This window comes from Rhineura floridana, chromosome 2 (genome assembly GCF_030035675.1).
Source record: "Rhineura floridana isolate rRhiFlo1 chromosome 2, rRhiFlo1.hap2, whole genome shotgun sequence".
NCBI classification, from domain to species: domain Eukaryota; kingdom Metazoa; phylum Chordata; class Lepidosauria; order Squamata; family Rhineuridae; genus Rhineura; species Rhineura floridana.
In genome coordinates this window covers 30,266,602-30,284,325 of record NC_084481.1, presented here as the reverse complement: position 1 = coordinate 30,284,325, position 17,724 = coordinate 30,266,602, and the positions used below count along the sequence as shown (strand labels likewise).

General features: G+C 40.8%; 1 protein-coding gene across 5 annotated transcripts in view; it reads left to right on the top strand.

The window, feature by feature from the left end:
* Positions 1-17,724, top strand: part of PMS1 (PMS1 homolog 1, mismatch repair system component) — a 77,667-nt gene that overhangs the window by 37,366 nt on the left and 22,577 nt on the right. For all 5 annotated transcript variants that reach the window (XM_061608218.1, XM_061608215.1, XM_061608216.1 and 2 more), the window contains one exon: positions 13,650-13,766. In XM_061608218.1, coding sequence (XP_061464202.1) covers positions 13,650-13,766 — 117 coding nt within the window. The remainder of the gene's footprint in view (positions 1-13,649; positions 13,767-17,724) is intronic.

The window sequence follows — 17,724 nt, the reverse complement described above, 5'->3', positions numbered from 1 at the left end:
ATGCTCCATAGAACTTCAGACTGGTTCTTAGTAGGGCCGAGGCGGAGAATCTGGAGGGTCTAGCCATTCCGCCTTTATATGGCCTGTTTTAATGCTGCCATTTCCCTTATTAATTTGTTCCAGTATTTGGACTCCCTCCCCCCATCTCTCTTGGGATTGTGAAGAAAACAGAAGCCTAGGAGTGGCTCCTTCTCCTTGCAGTAAGGGAATAGCCCATTCCCAGTAATAACTTCTGCCTTGAAATTGCTCCGCACTGGGCCCTTCTAAGGTAGTATGAATGGAGGAAGTCTTTTGTGTAAGACAAAGAGAATGTGCATACCCATGTGAAAAAGGAGAGAGAGAGCATGTTTAATAGAACCAAAAAATATCTTATTGATTAGTTAATAAATGTATAAGAGATAGACACCTGTCTACTGGGAAATGACTGAGACCAACTCATCTTACTGTCTCACAGCTGTTCAATATTTGATGTAACAACTCCCCCCTCCTCAAAAAACAGGTTGAATTTGAAGTACTGACCTAAAGGTGAAATGTTTTGTATCCTATTACCAGTTCCTTGAGTCATCTAGTTTCTCATCCATCACATTTTTCAAATGACGGCACATCATTTATAGCAGAAATGTTGTGTCAGCTGCTTGTGTATCTAGTATACAATACCTGTTGAAATGCTTGTCTTCAGGTCTTATGGGTCATATTCACACATTACAAGGAGTGTGTAGGTTTGAGTCCCATGAGTTGTTTTGAAATCTTGTAGAAGGCAAAAAACTCCTTTGTGTCAGTGTCCAGTACAGTCAAAGGGAGCTGGAGAAACTTGCAAGGATTCTTCCATTTATTTCTTGTCTTGCCTTGTGCTGAGGTGGTGACACTGCTGTATGCAAAGGCCTGTCTTTCATTCCTCTCCCCAGTTGACAATAACAGAGTAAGTGAAGCAGAGCAGCTATCAAAAAGCTAAGTTGTTGGGCTGGCCAGCTGGCCATTACATAATAAGAGTGTCTCTTCCTCCTTAGTACAAGAAAAGGCAAGCAGTATGCTATCCTGCCCCTCTGTGGTTTTCCTGTTCTCTCTTGTACTGGATCCCTTTTTTCATAGGAATCCAAATTAAGTATGGGGGAAGGTTCATGCATATGTGTATACGTACAGTAATGTGAATGCCCACGCATCTCTTGCCTCTTGTCAGTTATAGAGACATTTTGTTGCATCCAGGAAATGTTTGAAAGAATAAAGTAACTATTGAAGTATTTTAATAGTGAAAGCCTCTACCAATTGTGGGAGGGGGGAAGGATTTAAAAAATGACTCTTAAAAATTTCCAGTAGCAAAACATACCTTTCTTGGTATAAACTCTTGTTGATGTCATTTTTAGTTGCCCCATGCTTGACTGATCCATAGGATAGCTTAATTTCTTTGCATTTATTTTCTCTTTACCTTTCTGTAAACAGTCTACTTAAAATTATTCCAGAGGGTTGGTTGTATTAGCTTGTGTTACAGCAAACGCAGCTAGGTCCTTAAAGACTAACATATTTGTTTTGTGGCATAAGCTTTTGTGAGCTAAAGCATACTTAATATGATGCAGGTAGCATTGTTCTAAGATTTAAAAAACCACTTTGGTTTAAAAGAAAAGTCAAGACAAGTATTCATTCATGCACCAGAACAGATGAAAATCTAAGTTAAGGAATTTGGCCTTAATAACCACACCACATAAGCTGTAAACATATTCTGCAGCCTTTCTTATTGTGTTCTCTTATGGCTTCATGCGCATATACCAACCCTTGTTTGTTCAGCTGCAGTCATCTTCCTCTATGGGGTGGGGGCAACATGGAAGCTCAGGACACGATGGGAACACTTCTTTCCCTTATGTTTTTAGTTGGGTTGAGAGAATGGAGTAACAGAGTGGGACATAAGATGGGGACAGACAGGTAGCTACTAAATTTAATACTAATAAGACAAATCCTCTTGATTGTATAAGAATAACTTTGAATCTTTTATTATACTAGAACACTGAAAAAAGACACTTTTAAGTATACACCAGCTCTTGTATTGTATAATCTTCAGGTGGCAGATACGTATGCACATGCCTATAAAGAAGAAAATAGTAAGCAGTGAAGCCGAAAGGCCATGAAGAGCAAGAAGTCTGTGACACTTCTGTGCAAAGCTCAAATGTATGCTTATCTTTCCTACATTTGAGCTTTGCATAGAATTGTCACAAGACTTACCTCTTGCGCTTTATGACTTGTTTACAATTTCCTGCCCATGTGTGTATTATTTATATATATCTTCCATCTAAGCAAAACACTTCATGCATGGGCTTTAGTCCATGAAGGCTTATGCCAGAATAAAACTGTTAATCTTTAAGATGTCACAAGGTGCTTTGCTGTTTCCTCTAAAACAAGAAATGCAGATTTATTTAACTAAAAATGTGAATTTAAGGTGGCAAAGCTTTCTTTCTTGTGTCGTATTGTTCAGTCTATCTCTTACCCAGTGGGAAAACGGGATAATTTTTTTTTGCTAAGATTTGTTTGTTTTGCTAAACTCTGCCAGAGACAAGAGCTAGCCATATGGAGGCTCAGTATTCCTACACTGCATCTTGATGCGCTCTAGATTTTTGGCAGTCTCTTTCAGTAGCTAGCTACTCTGCCAAAGACTTCTCTGTCACCTGCTTCCCCAGAATACCTGGGGAAGGGTTTAGATGAGCAAGGAGAAATCTGAGTATGACAATGTTGACAGAATTTGCTCTTAAGACTGGCAGTGGGGAAATCTAATAGAAAACAGATCTTATTAAGACCTGCAGGGCAGTAGATGATGCCATGAAAGTGTTGGTAAAGAATAAAACGTGGCTCCCCTGATTAGTAATACACTGTTCTGTGAACTGAGATTTATAATGGAGCACCATGCTGATAAACAACAAATAATTTTTAAAAAGCAATAACTGTTAATTGAGGGTGCAGAATTCCTCATCTTTGGAATTTACAAGTACTTGCAGTGCAGTAGGACCAAGCAACTCCTGATGATGGTATTATTTTTCATCAGGGATTAGCTTTCAGTACTACACATGGCTGTGTCTGCTTGTAACTTTTTAACACAAGGTTCTAAAGTTAGGCTCTTTAAAACAGGATGACCATCTGGCAACCTGCAGGCCAGATCTGGCCCCTGAAGCAACCTACTGTGGCTAGAAGTGCAGCTTCCTACGCACATAAATATGTGGGATATTTTTACTCTGGCACTCATTGCAAACTGAGGAGGGTTCAAATTATCATATGAATTTTTGTACTTGCATCATTGACCAACAGGACTAGGTAAGCCATGAAAACAACTCTACTCAATGTACGTTGGCCTTCCCTTGGAGTGCTTGTTGAACCACGCTCTGAATAAGGATCAATGTGGAAATGAAATGGCTGCAGAAATTGCCCCCTTGGGGGAAAGAAAACAGTTGATGCAGGGGTACAGCTATTGTCTAGCATTATGCTTTCCTGGCTAGATTTTACTGCAATGTAAGAAAATGATTTTTCTATCTGGGTGGTGGGTGGGATCTACCAAATGAATTAGTCCCAGTTGGAGATATTAACACATCCTCTTTTAAAACTGTTTTCTCAGTACATACTATATTGGCCTTTTTAGCACATAATGCTAAACCATGGTTTAGCTGCTAAACTTTGTCACTACATAGACAAGCCTCCGTGAGCCTGGGCAAAGTGTTGGGCTTGTGCACACTCCTCTTCCCTCCTCAGAAAATTACTTTCAGTTTCAAAGAATCTTGGCTTAGTGTTACATGCAAACCAAGAATCCTGGTTTAAAACAAACAACAAAGCCAGTTTTGTAACCTGTGATTCAAAATTAACTTGTTTAGCAATATAAGTATTGCTTGTTTTAACCAAGGTTTGCATGCAATATTAAGACAAAAATCTTTGAAACAGAAGGTAATCTTGGCAGACGTCTTCCTTAGCCATATAGGAAGAAGAGAGGGGAGGGGGGGAACATGTAAGTCTAATGCTTCCTCAGGCTTACTGAGGCTCGTCCATGTACCAGTAATCCGTGGTTTAGTGTTACATGTGACCCAGGCCATTGCCATGGATCACAATTAAGTTTTAGTCACATATTCAGTGTCTGATTGCATGAAATAGATAAATAGATTAGATTCTGTATTGCTGTGCAAGTAAATGGTAAAACTAGATGAAATTCTATTATACAGTTCTGTACTAAACAGTTAGCATTGCCTCAGTGGCTTGGTTTACACGTAACATTAAGCCAACGTATGGCTTACTGTGATCAGGCAAGTGGTACGTGAAGAAAATCACAGCTGAGACATGGTTTGGCTTAGGGTGAAACACACTCACACACTCGCTGTCCTGCTGTTTCCAGTGCATCTCCACCTCTCCTGAAAATAGGGGCATACGATGCTAGTCAAACCCTGCCCTGTTTTTCTCTAAAACCTGGTGGGAGCAGCTTGTGGTTTTTTAAAATTCAGCTTCAAAAAGATTTCACAACTGATCGGCAGGTCAACCTGTTCCTCCTCCAGGTGTGGCTAATGGAAATGCTTTGATCTGGTGACTGTTGTGTTTACAGCCTTCATGTTGCATCTGAACCTGAATTCATAGTTTAGAGTGAGACAAACCGTGAGTCTGGGATTGGATATAACAACTATGGCTTAGCTGCAAGAAACAGCAGCAGGGGAGAGGGAGGAGTGAAGCAACTGCATTTTCCCCCCTGTGCTCTAATATGTTTGCTCTAATAAGCCATAGAGTGGCTTTGTGTTACACGTGAACCAAGCCTTTGCATATAGTGTTGTTGAGTGTGGATGTTTTTATAATATTGTATCAGTTTTTATGTTTTCAGAATGCGATTCTGGTACTTACAGATTCCTTGCAGAAGCCATTGTTGGTTCTGATTTCTCTGTTCTTCCATTTTACAAAAATAATTATTATTTAAATTTATATACCATCTATTCAACAAGGCTCTCTGTGCGGTTCACAAAACAAGTATAAACAGTAAATATTCAAATTATATTAATAAAATCAAGACAAAAAGCATTGGCGTAAAAAGTCAAAATCCACATGAAAACCAGCATGACACATCCTATTACACTATTCTTCCTTTTTAAAAGTGTGAGAAGAACTTCCATGGGTATTTCAGAGATTTTGTTTTTACAGTGTCTGCATCTGCTTAAGGATCTTAATTGTTGTGCCTAAAATGGAAATCCCCTGGGACGTAGCTGTTCAAGGTGGCAAGTGTCTTTTTTGCCCTGCTTGTAAATGCACTACTTCCGTGATCTCTTCTCAATCCTGTTATCAGTTTAGTCTTCCTAATCCTGGAAGGGAGAGTGCATTGGCTATGTAGTTAGGGAATTCTCTGGGTTTTTAAAAAAGGGGGTAACCCTTAATATGCCAGATGAATTGAAAACAGTTTATGCTGTTAAGTAATTGGTAGTTTTTAAAATGTCGTTTGAAACAGCAAAGTTTTCCGTGAGGGGAAGTGGTTGGAAAGCAGAAGATTTCTGATTTGTATCATGGCTCATGGAGTTCACCCAGCCCTGCCATGACTTGTCACTGTGTATGGGTTAAAACAAAATATCCTAGTGGCAGCCTGTAGGAAGTGGAATCATTTCAATAGGTCTAGTAGGCATTTGTTCTCTGTCAGATGGGCCGACTCCCCAGCTTCCCACATAGAACAGATCTAGGCAAAAGTGATGTTAAAGTCTTTTAATTCATGTAATACTCTTCAATGAAACAGAGAGGAGGCAGGATATATTTGGCCAGCTCTGACAAAACCTAAGATGGTCTGTATGTAAGAATATATTTTGATAGGGTACTTTCGCAGTCTCATCATACTGCCTAGAGTCAGATTCTTTCTTGGCTCATCATACGAGCCAGGTTTATGTGACCTAGAAAATACATGGGTGTGTGTGAATGTATTTATAGTACAATTTCAGAGTATAATCAAGACTGTAGATCAAGTAGTGCGAGAAGCCTCCTTGGGAAATGAAGTCACTTTCAAAAAGAAAGAAATGTAGAAGTAGCATGACTTTTTGGCTTAGTGTATTTGATTAAAAAGTCGGTTTAGAACTATGAAGGTTTTTCCTACCAATTCCAGTTCCAAAGGAAAAGTAAATAAAAATGCCTCCAGTGATTAGTTGTTACCTGCTTTTACAACTTTGCATTTAGTAAGTTTTTACGTTCCAGAGCTCTCTTAAAACTTTTTTTAAAAACTGAGAGTTACGTATATCAGTCATTCAGCAGGTCAGGCAGTGTAACAACATCCTTGCATTAATCAGCAGCTAAAATGTATATCTGTGGTGTCAGATTGGTCGAAGCTAAAATAAGCACCATGATGTTTATATCAGTTATGTCAAAAGCATCTTCGTCTAGATGTAATCACTTGGTTTAAATATTAGTATTTTAACTAAATAGTTGCAAACAATGTACTGCAGCTATAACATATGCATTTAAAAACTGCTGGAAGACACATAAGGCCCTGTCAGAACAGTGGAAAACTATTAGAAGTGCCTTTATAAACAATGGCTCTGTAACTCTGGGGGCAATGGTCTCTGGCTGATTGCTTGGGCACTATTTGTAATCACATTGCAGTGGAGATCTGGGAAAGACAATTTCAGTCAATATTTAACTGAACTGGGAAATGGTTTGATTCACATGTTCCCTTTGTGATATCTTGTGACTTGCCTTCATGGTCTTCTGTATCAGCTAAAGATATGCAAAGTGCCTGGTCGTGATCTAATTTTACCAGAAGTCTTTAAATGCTAATGGGCTCTGCTTCCTGTACACATATAATGAAAGAGTGGGAAGGAGTTGATAATTATAGGCTAATCAGTCTTCTGTCATTTGTAAATCATGCACACAATTATACTGTTTATACGTTTGAAACTTTGGTTGAATCTGAAGGTATCTTCTGAATGGGATAGGCTGTATTAGTCCACAGATCCACTGTGGATAATTGTATAATTCTAGCCTGCCTGGATTCCTGCATTGAGCAGGGGGTTGGACTTGATGGCCTTATAGGCCCCTTCCAACTCTACTATTCTATGATTCTGGCCCATTTAGTATACAGTAAGGCCCCACTTATACAGCGGGTTAGGGACCAGGCCCCCGCCGTAAAGCGGGACCCATAGACTATAATGGGGCCTGTGACGCCCTTCCCTGGCTCTCCCTGTCAGGTTCCTACACTTACCATATATACATTAATATAGGAACATCACAGGGCCGTCATGCGAAAATGTCATAAAATGTCGTAAAATTGCTAAATCGGCTTTAAAAGGGGGGATTTCCCGCCACCGCGTTAGCGGAACGCCGGAATGCGAAGCGCCGGTAAGCAGGGCCCTACTGTAGAATTATTCATGCCTTTCTAGAGGAAGACTCTGTGCAGCCTGCATAGATCGTAAATCAGCATTTGACTGTCTCTAAAGAAAGACTTTGAGGCAAATGGTTAGACATTTCAAATGATAAAAGGCTCTTGTTTCTTCTTATAAGAGCTCTTTTTTTCCCAAACACCAGAAGTTGGGTACATGTGGGCCTCAGGGTGTTTTATCTTAACTCATTTCAACAACTAAAAGGGTTGATCAAGAGTGGATCTTTATGACAATGTTATTTAATCTATAGCTAAATGATTTTGCTCCTTGTATGACTGGCAAACTGCATGCCCCCCCCCAATATTGACAGATACCAGTTCTTCTTTTTGTAGAAGTTGTCAGTAACTAAGGTAGGAATGAGGGATGCCCTACTTCTTTTCTTTTTAGATCAGTCATAATAAAACAAAGATTGTGGTCTTTTCCAAGATCAGTGTGAAAGGCTGATGGTTCATCAATGGGTATCCTAAACAGCAAGTGACAAGATTTAAGAATCTTGGTGTTAATATTTCAGCCTTTATCTTTTTCTGATTGGCACAGGGAATTGTGCTCCTATGGGTAGCACAACTTCTATGAGGAGGAAGGCAGTTTTCACAGAATCGTTAGTAAATAATTAGGTTTTGAAACTTGTTCAAATTTCTTAATTTCTGTTACACAACCCTTGCATAAGTTTTGAATTTTTCTTCTCTATTTCCCTTTCCCAATTGAATCTCACTAGTGTTTGGGAGGAATTTGAAGCTCGGTTGACTATTAGTAAACTTGAACCAAATGTTTCATGTATGGGGTACCATGTCTACATACCCAGGTCGATACTGGGGGAGGGGGAGAAACAGCAGTTCATCCTCAATGCACATACTAGATGCTATTACCTGCAGGAAAACTGAGTGACCTTTACAGGTTGAGAAACAAATCCACTGGACTATGTGGCTGTGGCTGCTGTCAAACATATCGAAACTGCAGGCCCCTGAACGTAATATGGTTGTGTGTCTCCTGAATACAGGTGCAAATTCCCAAACAATCTCTGTGCATTGATATGAGTGTAGAGTTGTAGCTGATTACTGTGCTGCTGCAAATGGAACAGTGCAGTAAGTAGCCTTTTTAGTATGTTTATATCTGGATTAGGGCCATTTTCTTTCCTTCTTTTTCTTTAGTAATAGGTTAATTGAACATTCTAAAGTGAAGACTACCTTATTTTGAACAGGTTTGTAATTGACACTAATGCACACGCATCTTCATTATTGCTACTATATATTCACTAATGGGCAAAAAACCTTGTGGTTTAAGAATGTACCTATAGCCCACAGATATTTCCATCAAATTTTAAAAAGCAGGGAAATTGGGCAGCTATAGTGAATGCACCAGGGGAGCATGAGACCTGACCTCCTCTCTGAGATACTGTACTGCCCTATAAATTTGTCAAAATGCAAACACAATGTGGGTTGGTCTTTCACAGTCCAATCCACTTCCTGTGTAGCTTGGAAGCTGTTAAACCAGTCTGGCCACTGGAGCTCTGTCAGGGAAATAGGAGTCTCCTCTCAGCTCCCTTCACAAACTACACTTCCCAGGATTCTATAGGGGAAGCCATGACTGTCTCAAGTGAAATAAACGTCTGGTGTGGGTGTGGCCCCCTGACTAGGCAAGCCAAGCAGCTGTGAGTCTGGCTTTTAGAACACTGACAGTTGGTTCTTACTGAGCATGCTCGACATTATCATAAAATGTAAAATTTCTTAAATTAATTAAAAATCAGCCAGTTCTTTTCTTTTTTTCACTTTTAAACTGCAGAAGGTGAAGGTCAGAGTATGGGGCAAGGCCAGTAATAGGATTACAGGTACTCAATGAATACGCTGATTCTTAATTAATTTCAACAAATTATGACAACTCTGACAGAAAAAAGTCACAAAGGGTCTGTTTTTTTCTCTCTTTTTACACTTTTAACTCTTGATTCTCTCTGACTGTTTTGTGTATCGTCATGAAAATTTAGAGGGTTGTTAAGCAAGCGTTCCTGAGTTTAGGACTATAAGTTTTGTAAGGTTTTGTTTTAAAATGAGTTTATGGGAAGCACCAGAATGGCATGGGGGGTATTTTCAATTGAACATTGCGGAATGCGAAAAATCCATGCTGGCTATAGTATAATTTTGTTACTTTACACTTTTGGAAAAGGTTTTTATAAAGATAACCAATAACAGGTATGAATTCTGATATATCTTCCTATATACATAAAATTGTAAAAAGTCATCATGCTGCAGTTCACTTGGCCACAGACAGGTGGCACTGTGAACTACAGCATGATGAGAAGTGATGGTACTGGATGGGCAAGGTGCAGAGCAAAAGAATGAAGCCAGCGTGTGATGAGTGAAGGAGCAGGGTGGGTATGAGGTGGGCAAATGAGTGAGCAGGGAGAGCCAGCAACGAGGTGAGCGGGCAAGCAGGGAGAGCAAGGCATCCATCAGGCAGTTGTCCAAGACACCCTGGTGTGACATGCTCAAGTGATGCCATTGTGCAACCAACCTGTGTAGGGGGGGAGAAGAGGATGAGCCTTGGCAACCTGGGGTGGGGAAAAGCTAAGGGAGCAGTGTGTGTATGTCTGTGTGTGTATACACACTCACACACACAGGAGAGCCAGTGTGGTGTAGTAGTTAAGGTCATAGAACAGTAGAGTTGGAAGGGGCCTATAAGGCCGTCAAGTCCAACCCCCTGCTCAATGCAGGAATCCAAATCAAAGCATTCCTGACAGATGGCTGTCCAGCTGCCTCTTGAATATCTCCAGTGTCAGAGAGCCCACTACCTCTCTAGGTAATTGGTTCCGTTGTTGTATGGCTCTAACAGTTAGGAAGTTTTTCCTGATGTTCAGTCCACTTGAGCCCATTATTCCGTGTCCTGCACTCTGGGACGATCGAGAAGAGATCCCGGCCCTCCTCTGTGTGACATCCTTTCATGTACTTGAGCAGTGCTATCATATCTTCCCTCCGTCTTCTCTTCTCCAGGCTAAACATGCCCAGTTCTTTCAGTCTCTCCTCATAGGGCTTTGTTTCCAGTCCCCTGATCATTCTTGTTGCCCTCCTCTGAACCTGTTCCAGTTTATCTGCATCCTTCTTGAAGTGCGGAGTGTGACGTCCTTCCCTGGCTCTCCCTGTCAGGTTCCTACCTGCGCGTGGCTACTGCCTGTCACTAGGCACCACCAGGGACTCCACCAGTCCGGACTGTCCTTTTTTATTGTTTCTCTCCCCGCTCTAGCACAGATCTCAACAGATCCCCCTGCTAGGCAACTACCAGTCACGTCCCAATACTAGTATTCCCAGAGACTCTGAATACTGGTATTGTTATTCTCTTCGCCGCTGCCACCATTTGTTACAGTTCCCCTTCAGCCTTGGTCATTACCTTACCCTCCCTTCTGGTCTGTGAAACCCCAGCCAAGGAACAGGCCTTTGGTAAACCAAATTAAGTATTTATTAAAGATAACAAAGCTAACAAGATTAACAAGATTTCTTCTTAAGGCACATAAGCATATGGTTTTACTCAATACTAATCCGAACTCCACCCCCCTCCTTCTCCACTCTCTCCTGGCAAACCACTCTCTCAAACCCACCAAACAACCCACTCTTTCTCTTCTCCCCCCAGATTCCACTCTCACTCTTCCTTTTATATGTTCAGCCATTTTAAACACTTAGCCAATCATCTAGCATTCTACTGCCCATTCACTCCCCCTCCTCTTTCACTCCACTTACCATGTATCTTCTAAACAACCAACACTTACCATATATACATTAATATAGGAACATCACACGGAGACCAGAACTGGATGCAGTATTCAAGATGAGGCCTAACCAGTGCTAAATAGAGGGAAACTAATACTTCATGCGATTTGGAAACTATACTTCTGTTAATGCAGCCTAATATAGCATTTGCCTTTTTTGCAGCCACATCACACTGTTGGCTCATATTCAGCTTGTGATCAACAACAATTCCAAGATCCTTCTCACATGTCATATTGCTGAGTGAAGTAGCCTCCATCTTATAACTGTGCATTTGGTTTTCCCCCCCTAAATGCAGAACTTTGCATTTATCCCTGTTGAATTTCATTCTGTTGTTTTCAGCCCAATGCTCCAGCCTATCAAGGTCCCTTTGAATTTTGTTTCTGTCTTCCACGGTATTAGCTATGCCCCCCAATTTTGTATCACCTGCAAATTTGATAAGCATGCTCTGTACCTCCTCATCTAAGTCGTTAATAAAAATGTTGAAGAGCACTGGGCTCAAGACCAAGCCCTGTGGTACCCCACTCATTACTTCCACCTAGTTTGAGAAGGAACCATTGATAAGCACTCTTTGGGTACGATTTTGGAGTTGTTCCATCCAGCCCACATTTAGCTAGCATGCTAATCAGAATATCATGGGGCACTTTGTCAAAAGCTTTGCTGAAGTCGAGATATATTATGTCCACAGCATTCCCACAGTCTACAAAGGAGGTTACCCAATCAAAAAATGAGATAAGATTAGTTTGGCAGGATTTGTTCTTCATGAATCCATGTTGGCTGTTAGTAATCACTGCATTGTTTTCAAGGTGTTTACAGATTGACTGCTTTATAATCTGCTCCAGAGTTTTTCCAGGGATTGATATTAGGCTGACTGCTCTGTAGTTCCCTGGTTCCTCCTTTTTGCCCTTTTTGAAGATAGGGACAACATTAGCTCTCCTCCAGTCATCCGGCACTTCACCAGTCCTCCACGATTTCGCAAAGATAATAGAGAGCGGTTCTGAGGGTTCTTCAGCCAGTTCCTTCAATACTCTAGGATGCAGTTTATTAGGCCCTGGAGATTTGAACTCGTTCAAAGTGATTAGGTATTCCTTGACCGTTTGTCTGTCAAGCTCAAGCTCCAATTCTGCCCCTTCTATTTCATGTTTCCCAGAGGGGTCATAGACCCTTTTTTGGGAGAAGACTGAGCCAAAGTAGGAATTGAGGACTTCTGCCTTTTCTTTGTCATCTGTTATCATTTAGTCATCCTCATTGAGTAGCTGTGCCACCATTTCTTTTCTCTGTCTTTTACTATGGACGTACCTGAAGAAAGCTTTTTTGTTGCTTTTAGCATCCCTCACTAATCTCACCTCATTCTCAGTTTTAGCCTTCCTGACACCATCCCTGCAATTCCGTGTTACCTGCCTGTACTATTCCTTTGTGACCTGGCCTTCTTTCCGCTTCCTGTATGTGCCCTTTTTTGTTTTCAGGTCATCTCTAAGCTTTCTGTGAAGCCACATTGGCTTCTTCTTCTGTTTCCCACCTTTTTTCCTTGTTGGAATTGCTTCCCATTGTGCTTTTAGAATTTCCTTTTTTAGAAACTCCCACCCATCTTGGACTCCTTTTCTCATTAGGGTGGCTTGCCATGGAACCATACTTACAATTGTTCTGAGTTTATTGAAATCAGCTTTCCTGAAGTCCCGGGTGCGCGTATGGCTACTCTCAGCTTTTGCTTCTGTTAAAATCACAAATTCAAGTATGGTGTGGTCACTTTCCCCCAGAGTTCCCGTAACTGCCACTTCATCCACCAAATCATCTCTATGACTATGACCTGGGAGACCAGGGTTCGAATCCCACACAGCCATGAAGCTCACTTGGTGACCTCAGGCCAGTCATTGCCTCTCAGCCTCAGAAGAAGGCAATGGTAAACCACCTCTGAATACCACTTACCATGAAAACCCTATTCATAGGGTCACCATAAGTCGGAATCGACTTGAAGGCAGTCCATTTCCATTTTCATAGATACAAGTATATAAAACCACTTGTTGACCATTAATTGAATGTTATGCTTTTCAAATTAACACCATGAGTAGGAGACATAAGACATGGGTTGTCTGCATTGTTATTTCATCATATACTAAACTTGTTTTAATGTGAACTCAACATATATACCATCTGCACTGTTTATTACCTGGTTTGTAACCTTTTCTCAGACCTGCTTTAGAATGTTGCAATTTCACATTTCTCAGTGGTTAAAAATAAAGTTAAAAGCCTTGATCTGGAAGGCAGTCAGCTAAGTAAGTCACGCCCATGCATTCTGAGAGATAGTCCAGTTGCTTCAGCATAATTCATTGTGTACAAAAGAAAAAAAAAATGATGATAGCTATGGGCCACAGTATGCTATATCAGATACTCATAAGAAAATAATAGATGCATGTGGTGTCTAGGAACAGAATGTTAAACACACTGTACAAGTGTGCTGTTACACACAAATACTTGTGTCATGTCATGTTCCTATTGAATAAATCTAAAGCTAATGTCAAAAATTTGCCTCTATGCTATATTGTTTCAGACAATTATGTGGCAGAAGACCAAGGTGTCAGACCACAAAATGGCTTTTATGGCAGTACTGGGAACTGCAGTTGTGAGCAATATGATAGCTTTTCAACACCATGGTGAAGATCCAGAAGTAAGTTTATAATTATTTTGTAAAGCATTTTCTCCTACATGAACAATCAATTAGTATATCATAGAAACTGCTACAGAGTATGTCACTGGTTCACACAATATATCTAGCACAAATCACATGAAGGGGGAAAAGGTTCCCATTTCTTATCTTTAGGCTACAATCTTAAATACATGTCCATGACAATACATTAACTTAAAATAAATATGGCTACCTTCCAAGTAAGTATTTTGGATTGTGGTGTGGTTATTATTCATATAAAAAAAATTATACAGATAGAATTCTTTTTATTTCCTATGTTTTTGCATTGTTCCCTTTGACATTAATATATGGGTGAGCTCTCCCTCACCTGCCTCAGATGAAATGGTCAAGAGTTCCTCCAGGCTCAATTGAGAGTTTGGATTGTTTCCTGAGCTGTTTTAGCAGAGCACAAATCATCCCCTTAGACAAAGCAGTGGAAGAACTGCTGGGGGGCAAAAGACCATTCCCCCTCTAGAAGCCAAGAGGATCTCCTGCAGGGGCTTCCAACCTCCAGCCATAGTTTTGCCAGTAGTAGCTCTTCCAGGTTGGCCATAACATAGCAAATCCTTTTCTAGTTCAGATTTTAATCACAGGTGGAGATGAATTCTTCTTTGAAGTGAGTATTACCAAACCATTGAAGCTAGTTTCTGTGCCTGAGCCTAGCAACTTTTGCAACCATCTCTCCTATTTAGAGTTTCAGGTGCATTGGCTCTGGTAGTGGTTACAGCTAATACGTTTCCTTATAACTATGATTTGCAAACCCACTTCAAGCCATGTTTTCAAATTCTGGTGTGTGAGGAGAATATTCATTAAAATGTAAGAAGGAAGTCAGACTGTAAATCACGTGCACAGAAATGCAGGAGGATGAGCTTGGTAACCTCACCGAGAGTATCTGGATTAAAATTAATGGGGCAAGGAATAAATGGAACATGATGGTTGGAGTCTACTACTGACCACTCAGTCAAGGAGAAGATGAGGGTGAAACTTTTGAAAAGCAAATTGCTGTTTTGAGGAGGCATGGTGTAGTAGTAATGGGGGACTTCAATTACCCCATTATCTGTTGGGAGACAAATTCTACCAAGCACGGTCCCTCCAAGGAATTCCTGGCTTGTGTTGGAGACAACTTTCTCCTACAGAAAGTGGAGAAAGGAGCCAGAGAATTGGCTATCTTTGACTTGATTCTAACCAATAGAGATGACTTAGTGGATGAAGTGGCATTTACGGGAACTTTGGAGGAAAATGATTATGTTATACTTGAGTTCTTGCTTTTAAAGGAAGCAAAAGCTGAGAGTAGCCATATGCGTACCCTGGACTTCAGGAAAGCTGATTTTAATGAACTCGGAACAATGATAAGTAAGGTTCCATGGCAAGTGACCCTAATGAGAAAAGGAGCCCCAAGATGGGTGGGAGTTTCTAAAAGAGGAAATTCTAAAGACACAGTTGCAAACCATTTCAACAAGGAAAAAGGTGGAAGACAGCAGAAGAAGCCAATGTGGTTTCACAAAAAAGCTTGATGACCTAAAAACAAAAAAGGACACATACAGGAAATGGAAGGAAGGCCAGGCTACAAAGGAAGAGTACAGAAAGGTAGCATGGAATTGCAATGATGGCATCAGGAAGGCTAAAGCTGAGAATGAGCTGAGGTTACAAGAGATGCCAAAAGCAACAAAAAAGCCTTTTTCAGGTACATGCACAGTAAAAGACAGAGAAAAGAAATGGTGGTACAGCTACACAGTGAAGTGGCAAAATGATAACAGATGACAAAGAAAAGGCAGAAGTGCTCAACTCCTACTTTGGCATAGTCTTCACTCAAAAGAGGGTCTGTGACCCTCCTGGCAAACATGAAGGGGCAGGACTTCAGCTTGAGATTGATAGACAAATGGTCAAGGAATACCTAATTACTTTGAACGATGTCAAATCTGCAGGGCCTGATGAACTGCATCCTAGAGTATTGAAGGAACTGTCTGAAGAACTCGCAGAACCGCTGGCTATTATCTTTGAGATATTTTGGAGGATGGGTGAAGTGCCAGGTGATTGGAGGAGGGCTAATGTTGTCCCTATCTTCAAAAAGGGCAAAAAGAAGGAACCTGGGAACTACAGACCAGTCAGCCTGACATCAATCTCTAGGAAAATTCTGGAGCAGATTATAAAGCAGTCAATCTGTAAGCACCTTGAAAACAATGCAGGGATCATTAAAAGCCAGCATGGATTTGTCAAGAATGAATTCCGCTACACTAACCTTATCTCATTTTTTGATCAAGTGACCTCTGTGGTAGAATGTGGGAATTTTGTGGACAAAATATATCTTGACTTCAGCAAAGCTTCTGACAAAGTGCCCTATGATACTCTGATTAGCAAGCTAGCTAAATGTGGGCTGGATGGAACAACTATCGGGTGGATTAACAGCTGGCTACAGAATTGTAGTCAAAGAGTTCTGGGGAGAGGTAACGAGTGGGGTACCGCAGAGCCTGATCCTGGATCCAGTGCCCTTCAACATTTTTATTAATTACTTTGATGAGGAGGTGCCGGGAATGTTTATCGAATTAATTAATTAGGAGAGATAGGTAATATCCAGGAGGACCGAAACAAAATTCAAAGGGATCTTGATAGGCTGGAGCTTTGGGCTAAAAACAGAATGAAATTTAACAGTAATAAGTGCAAAGTTCTGCACCTAGAAGAAAGAAACCAAGTGCACAGTTATAAGATGGGGGATACTTGGCTCAGCAATACTGCATGCAAGAAGGATCTTGGAATTACTGATTACAAGCTGAATATGAGCCAATAGTGTGATGTGGCTGCAAAAAAGGCAAATGCTATTTTAGGCTGCATTAATAGAAGTATACCTTCCAAATGGCGTGAAGTACTAATTCCCCTCTATTCAGTACTGGTTAGACCTCATCTTGAGTACTGTATTGCGTGCAGTTCTGGACACTGCACTTTAAAAAGGATGCAGACAAACTGGAACAGGTTCAGAGGAGGGCAACAAGGATGTTCAGGAGACTGGAAACAAAGTCCTATGAAGATAGACTGAAAAAACTGGGCATGTTTAGCCTTGAGAAGATTGAAGGGATATCAAGTACTTGAAAGCATTCTTCAAGTACTTGAAAGTTTGTCACACAGAGGAGGGCCAGGATCTCTTCTCGATTATTCCAGAGTTCAGGACACGGAATAAGGGGATCAAGTTACATGAAGCCAGATTTCGACTAAACATCAGGAAAAACTTAGTAACTGTTAGAGCAGTACAACAATGGAACCAATTACCTAGGGAGGTGGTGGGCTCTCCAACAATGAAGACATTGAAGAGGCAGCTGGACAGCAACTTGTCAGGTATGCTTTAAGTTGGATTCCTGCATTAAGCAGGGGGTTGGACTCGATGGCCTTATTGGCCCCTTCCAACTCTGTTGTTCTATGATTCTATGACCAGGGAAATAAGAAAGGATTTTCTTTTGGAGAGAGGAAAGGAGTGAATGAGAATGTCTCCTGTCCCTGAATCTAGCTTCCAATTTGCAAACCGTTGTTTGCACTGTGCTGTTATTTTTCTTCTCATCACTAAAATAGATTTCAATGACTCCATTTTGGAGATTTAATTGATGATTGCAAACTACTCTTACGGTCACTTCTTACTGTTTTTGTCCCCCCCCCTTTGTGATCTTAAATGCTATTGGCATAGTTATGTATTTATTCTGCCCTCTCTTTTAAAGAGCTTAGTGAAGTGTTTTAACCTGTTTACCACATGGTGAGGTTACTTCACCTCAAAAAAGATACTGTAGAGTTGGAAATGGTTCAGAAAAGGGCAACCAAAATGATCAAAGGCATGGAGTAACTCCCCTATGTGGATATTTGGGGCTTTTTAGTTGAGAGGTAACACGATGGTGTGTGTGTTATGTGCCTTCAAGTCGATTACGATTTATGGCGACCCTATGAATCGGCAATCTCCAAT